The 6,798-nt window shown below is 45.6% G+C and overlaps 1 protein-coding gene across 1 annotated transcript; it reads left to right on the forward strand.

The window, feature by feature from the left end:
- The first annotated feature begins 1,116 nt into the window (after nt 1-1,116).
- Nucleotides 1,117-3,443, forward strand: CALHM6 (calcium homeostasis modulator family member 6). The gene is made up of 2 exons (XM_036415095.2): nt 1,117-1,840; nt 2,880-3,443. The coding sequence occupies exons 1-2, from the start codon at nt 1,280-1,282 to the stop codon at nt 3,300-3,302; spliced, it is 984 nt and encodes a 327-aa protein (XP_036270988.1). The 5' UTR covers nt 1,117-1,279; the 3' UTR covers nt 3,303-3,443.
- Nucleotides 3,444-6,798: the final 3,355 nt, after the last annotated feature.

Raw genomic sequence — 6,798 nt, forward strand, 5'->3', positions numbered from 1 at the left:
TTCAAAGCACACCTTACCTCGTTCTGGAGCCTCACAGTCAGGGTCAGTTTCACAGAAGTGGTTCCGGTCTGTGTCAGAGCCATGCTGCTTTGAAAAAACTTAAAGGTAGCGGAAACAACATGTTAGTTGGATGTAGCTGCAGTTTGAAATGGTTTTGGTTCGAGTGATATTTTTAAAAAATATTTTGTATTGATTTCAGAGAGAGGAAAGGAAGAGGGAGAGAGGGAGAGAGAGAGATAGAAACATCAATGATGAGCGAGATCATTGATGGCTGCCTCCTGCATGCCCTACACTGGGGATGGAGCCTGCAACCAGGACATGTGCCCTGACCAGGAATGGAACCCAGACCTCCTTGTTCATAGGTCGATGCTCAATTACTGACCCACCACAGCCAGGCAAAAGTGGTATTTCTGAACTCCTCCCCAGGCCCCACTGATCAACTTGGTGGTCCCTGAGTAAGAATTTGACAGTCCTCCAGGTGCCCACAGTGTACGGATATATCTGAAGAAAAAAAAAGAGGCAAACGTCAATATAATATATTTAGTCTAATGTGCTTTATGTCTGGTGGGAGATCAGACAGAGGAGAGAACAGGTAAATGATGTGTTAGTTCTGTCCAGAAGAGGGACAGGAAGGACACAGACACCAGGGAGGCACTAGAACTTGAGGTGGGCTTCGTTGTCAATTAGCTTATGAAAGAGAAACCAGAAATCTGTGTTTCCTGTTCATGATCAGAGGGTTTTTTGTAACTGTTCAGTCTTACGGGAAACTGACTTGGCAGCTAGGTGGCTTGGCAGCTAGAGGAAAGTCTGTTTTCCCTCTTGCCCAAGTTAGGATTGTTTGGTTGGGAAGCTGCATTGGGGCAGAAGGGTAAGGAAAACCCCTGGTTCCCTATCAGCTGGGTGGAAACAAATGTTTTCATGGAACAGAGTCTACCTTCCACCGGAGTTCATGCATGGGGAGGAAGGCCACCAAGGCAGCAGCCTCGAGAAAATGGGAGTGGTGTGGGGTGGAGTGGGGTGGGGGAGAGGGGGTATTCGAGAGGCCAATAGTGTATGCTGCGGTTGGATCTTGTTTGTCAGCAAGGGCTGGTTTGGTTGAAATAAGAAAGCGAAAGAGAAGTCAGGGGCCAGAGAAGTCACCTTCCCTTTTTTCGAAGTTGCTTCTCAGCAGAGTGGAAAGCCCCAGCCAGACCCCAGTGCACCAAAAGCATCCTCCCAGGCGCAGGGCAGCCACAGGGCAGAAGCAGCCAGACAGGTCCCGCCGCGCCCGCCCGGGGGCATGGAGCCCATGAAGAAGTTTCAGACGGTCCTGGACCTGTACCTCAAGCACCGCGACACGCTGGGCTACGGCCTGGTCACGCTGCTGACCGTGGGCGGGGAGCGCATCTTCTCCACCGCCGTGTTCCAGTGCCCCTGCAGCGCCACCTGGAACCTGCCCTACGGGCTGGTGTTCCTGCTGGTGCCCGCGCTGGCGCTCTTCCTCCTGGGCTACGTGCTGAGCCCCCGCACCTGGCGCCTGCTCACCGGCTGCTGCAAGGACACCCGCCCGGGCTGCACCGACTGCTGCACCGGCTGCACCGGCTGCTGCCGCGCGGGGCGGCGCGGGGCGCAGGTGTGCGTGCAGCTGACCTGGGGGGCCTCCCTGGCGCCGCTCACCTGGTTGGCCGTGGCGCTGCTCGGCGGCTCCTTCTACGAGTGTGCGGCCAGCGGGAACCCCATGCTGGCGCGGCTCCTGTGCAATGACTCCCTGTGCGTGAAGGAGCTGCCGCTGGTTCCCTGCCACAAGGCGAAGAATGAGACCGTGCAGGCCCTCCTGATGAACCTCAAGGCCCAGTCGCAGGTGAGCGGAGAGGGCGGGCGTCTGGGGGCGGCCCCGGGAAAGGAGAGGTCCGTGCCCATTTCCCAGGCATAGGACACCTAAGACACACCAGAAGGGCTTCTTGCTTCTGGTGAGCCAAGAGGCAAAGGAGGTGATTGATGATGATGTTACAGAGTTCCCGAACCATCAAGCAACGCAGGAGGAGAGTTTGGAGAGATTTACTTTATGCATTGCGGGATGGGCTCAGAGAAAATGAATTCAAATGCTAAGCAAGGCTACAAGCAGAACGTCCCTTTTTACGAAAGAGCCAGCCCTGTGTGCGCTTAGTGGTTATCTCGATGCTGGCCTTGAAAACAATACAGTTCTCTCCAATTAAAAAGGTGCATCTGGCACGGCATTGAGAGTATGGGCGTATCTAGTCTCCGGCCTACAAGGTCATACAGCTAAGTTTATCGTCATCATTCTTCAAGCAGGTGAAAGCAGGCTAGAAAGCAAACATTTTTAGAATAAGAGGCCACAGCAGAAAATTCCAAACAGCAGTTTTTTGTTTTGTTTTGTTTTGTTTTTTACAAAAATAGGGGTTTTCCTTCTCAATGAAAGGGATGGGAAAGACGAGAGGCTCCTCATGTAGCAGCCAGGAGAAGGCAGAATTGTCACAACGCAATGCGTCTGCCTGGCCCTAAGGCACCATCCCACACTTCTTGGAATGCAGAGCTCAGAGACTTTTGAAAACGAACGCTCGCTTCCCTGGACTTGCCAGTATTCCACGTTCTGAGTTCTAGGGGACTGACAGATAGGCATTTCCCTGGACTCTTGACAGGACTTGGGAAATGACTGACTTGCAGAACAAGCAGTTGTAAGAGGGCTTCCGGAGGGTTCCGCAGGGGTTCCGCAGGGGTCCCGGAGGTCACTGCCTCTCTTTTCCCTTACGAGATTAAGACCTCAAATTGTTGCTTATTCATCATGACTGCTGAGTAGTTCAAATTTTTTTTTCCCCTGAGGGTTTAATAATGACTTGTAAAAAATGTGACCAAATTAGTATTTTGATGTGTTTTCCTAGATCCTGGGCTGGATCCTGATAGCCACTGTGATCGTCGTTGTTCTGATTGTTGTGTCTGTCACCCGATGTGCATCTCCAGTTAGTTTTCTGCAGCTGAGCTTTTGGAAAATCTACGTGAAACAGGAGCAGAAGATCCTCAAAAGTCAAGCCATAGAACATGCAACGCAACTGGCAGAAGAGAATGTTAAATGTTTCTTTGAAGGTTCACTTGCGAAGGAAATCAACACTCCGAGCATGAAAGCCTGGCAGCAGATCTCATCCCTATATACTTTCAATCCAAAGAAACCGTACTACAGCATGCTGCACAAGCATGTGCACAGAGAAGAGAAGAACCAGAGTATCAGGAGCACGGAAAGAGATGAGGTGGTTCATGTTCTTGACTTTGTAGATAAACATAATTTACACACCACTGATGCGATATGATCCTGTGAGGGAATAAAAAGAAAAGGGTCCTTTTGAATTATTACTTCATCCTTTAAAAGTGATTATGGTGAGGTTTTACTTTGGTCTTCCAAATTATGGGAGTATGGAATTTTAAATCTGAAATAAAAATGTGTAATGTTACCTCTTTATTATATTAATTTTTTTTTAAAAGCAAGTGGGGTTAAATGTGCCACTGAAAGTGACAAACTGGAACTAGAACAACAGTTTTATGTCCTTTTAGTCTAGGGTCCTTTATGGTGAATAATATTGCTGCTTTCAAATACAAGACTTTATTTAGTAGCAAAAACAACAACAACAACAAAAACAAAAAAAACCCCACAACCATTGAACTTCATATCTTTCTTTTAGGCTACATGATATCGATTTCAGGTTCACTTTCTTGCAAGCAGCACCTTGTTAGGAACTTTAAAATACTGGCATTTTATGTCTCTGAACAAAAATACAAAAATTTATCCTGCAAAGGAAAGTAAAATTGTTTAAATATGAAATTTGAAAAACCAAATTAGGGTAATTACAGACAATAGTTGTTTTTAGTGTGTAGGATTAGAGGAAAACTTTAAAGCTGTTTATTATGGTAAATTTCAAATAGGCACAGAAGTAGAGAAAATGACATTATAAACCTCCAGATAGTCATTACACAGCTTCAACAAAGCAGGGAAGTCCGACAAAACCCATATCATACAAATAAATATAGAGATACACAAGCTGTGGCCTAATGTAGATGAGGGGAGGCGGGGGGGGGGGGGGGAGAGGGGGGGCAGGATGTGTGAGAAACTGAAATCTGCAGAGTAGAAAAGCCTTTCTGTGAGCAGGAACAGTATGTCCCCTCGGCAGAGGCCAAGGGGACAAAGGTCTGAGCCGAGTTGGGAGCCTGAAAGGTAACTGGAAAAATGAGCAAGGGACAGACCATGCGAAAGATTCTAGGTTTGTTCTATGAGCATTTTAGAAATATCGACCTGCTTTTCATGTGGAAAATAGGAATGGCCAGGGGAAGAGGAGAGTCTGCTCAGGAGGCCACCCCAGTGGAAACAGGCAGGAGTGAACTTGAACTGGGTTGATAGTGAGGAAGAGAGAAAAAGTAGACAGATTCAAGGTGGATTTTGAATACAGACATGACAGGATGTGTGAATGGGAAGGACACAAGGATTTATTGAGAAGAAGATTATGTATTGATAAATTATGGTGCTTGATGTTAGGACCTTTCAGGGGACATTCGATTGTCAAATTTGTCCATTCCACAAATTTATGGCTGTTTGTGCATTAAAAAAAAAAAGATATATATGAAAACTTTAAACAGTGAAACAATTGAGCACTGACCATTTTTAGCTGTACTTCCTCTCTTGGCAGACCCTTGTACCAGCTTCTACCTGCTGTCTGTCACAGCACCCATTAAAAAACTACTCAGCAGGGCTGAACATCCTGCGGCTGAGAGTCATGTTCAACAAGACAGCTGGCAGCAGACACTGCATACTTTGGAAAATCGACTTTCACTTTTGCTTCCTTTATTTCACTTCCTAAATTCTTTTGTATATTCTTTCCTTTTTTTATTCTTTTTTTTTTCTTTTTTTTTTTTTCTGGTCTACCATTTATACGTACATTTTCATAGTCTTACATTGTCTCAATTTTGTGGGTCTATGCTCCACATTCCCTTGCCCAGTCTTTAATAATTACTGTTAAAGAATACATGCTTAAGATAAACAATGATAATGGTGGGGAAGCATGTGAAGTGAAGAGTAAAATTGCCTCATTCCTTTGCAATATAGCCTTCCCAGAGGAAGCCTTATCTCTGTGTCTAGACAAATATTATCCCACTATCACTGTGGTGCTCAAACTTTGTCACCTAAAACATGGTTGTTCCGTATACATATGTAACAATTTACCTCATAGAAATTACTGCAATGAATTCTGATTAGTATACTATGATCCCTTTTTGTTAAAGAACAAAAGTACATAGGCACATACATACCTATAAAGATAAGCATTGAATTGTCAAGTTTGATCAATTCTGGAGACTAATAAAGAGAAAGAGGATTGGTTTTCAAACCTCATGCACTTCTGACCTTTTGATGCTTTGATTATATATAATAAATATTAACTGTGTTTTTACAAAAGACTAGGACCCGATGCACGAAATTCATGCAGGTGTGTGTGTGGGGTCCTTCAGCCTGGCCTGCGACCTCTCGCAATCTGGGACCCCTCAGGGGATATCCGACTGCTGGTTTAGATCCAATCAGGCCTAAACCGACAGTCGGACATCCCTCTTACAACCCGGGACCCCTCGCTCTTAACCGCTTGCCTGCTTGCTCCTAACCGCCCACCTGCTCACTCTTAACCACCCACCTGCTCACTCCTTACCACCTGCGTGCTGCTCGCTCTTCACTGCTTGGCTCTCGCTGCTCCTTAGTGCTGCCATGGAGGCCAGAGAGGCTCCAGCCACCACTACTGAGCTCACCACCTGTGAGCCTGGCTTCTGGCTGAGCGGTGCTGCATGGAGCATCTGCTCCCTGGAGGTCAGTGCTCATCATAGCGACTGGTCATTCTGGTTGTTCTGGTAGTTCCACCATAACCGTCACTGGGCTTTTACATATATATATATATATATAGAAGGACCCTTACACTGTCGTCAAAGCTGTTTTGCATCTTCCACCTCATTTCATTTTCATGTGTTTGTGGGGCACCCATGCAACACATCACTCACACTTACAAATGAGGAATTGAAGAGGAGAGATTACCTTACTAGACCAAGGTCACAAGATCAGCGAAAGCAGAACTGAAGCTAGGGGCTGATCCTCGCTGGATCATGTGGTACAAAGTGGCTATGTGGCTGTTTTTATTACAGAGTTTTCTTTTTTAGCCTATGTGTCCTTATAAGCAGAGAAGATAAAGATGCCCTTAGCGACCCCAATATTTCTCATCTCATTCAGAAACTTGGTGACTGTCGATGGCTAAAACAATTTGGAGCAAAGAGACCGTTGCTAATGTTATGCTTTGTAAATTGTGTCATCTTGCCAGTACTCAATGCATTGTAGAATCAACCCTTACAACAATATGGTTGTTTTTCAACAAATATTCTTAGCAGGTGCTGTGTCTGGACCTCTTCCTATTAAAAAATGACAATAAATTGCCTAATCTTATACAATTTTTTTTTCCATGTGGAAGTTTCTTATGTTCTGTTCCTTGTAGCAAAGGTTCTTAACAGACCATATCCCTTTTTTGATACAGGTCTCTTTCCTTGGATGTTTTTCAAAAAATATGGTTGTTTTTCAACAAATACTCTTAGCAGGTGCTGTGTCTGGACCTCTTCCAAAGTTAAAGCTTTAGGGTAGCATAAAGCCAGGGTACTTATGAAGAATCAGTTGGTGAGACAGCAAATAAATGTACACCAGTGTAGGGATGCTTCTTGAGCCCATCACGTGGCCTGTTTGAGGCCAGACTCAGAGGAGCAGTGTATTTATGATAAAGACAGTAGTGCCGT

This window comes from Pipistrellus kuhlii, unplaced genomic scaffold (assembly GCF_014108245.1).
Source record: "Pipistrellus kuhlii isolate mPipKuh1 unplaced genomic scaffold, mPipKuh1.p scaffold_m20_p_5, whole genome shotgun sequence".
NCBI classification, from domain to species: domain Eukaryota; kingdom Metazoa; phylum Chordata; class Mammalia; order Chiroptera; family Vespertilionidae; genus Pipistrellus; species Pipistrellus kuhlii.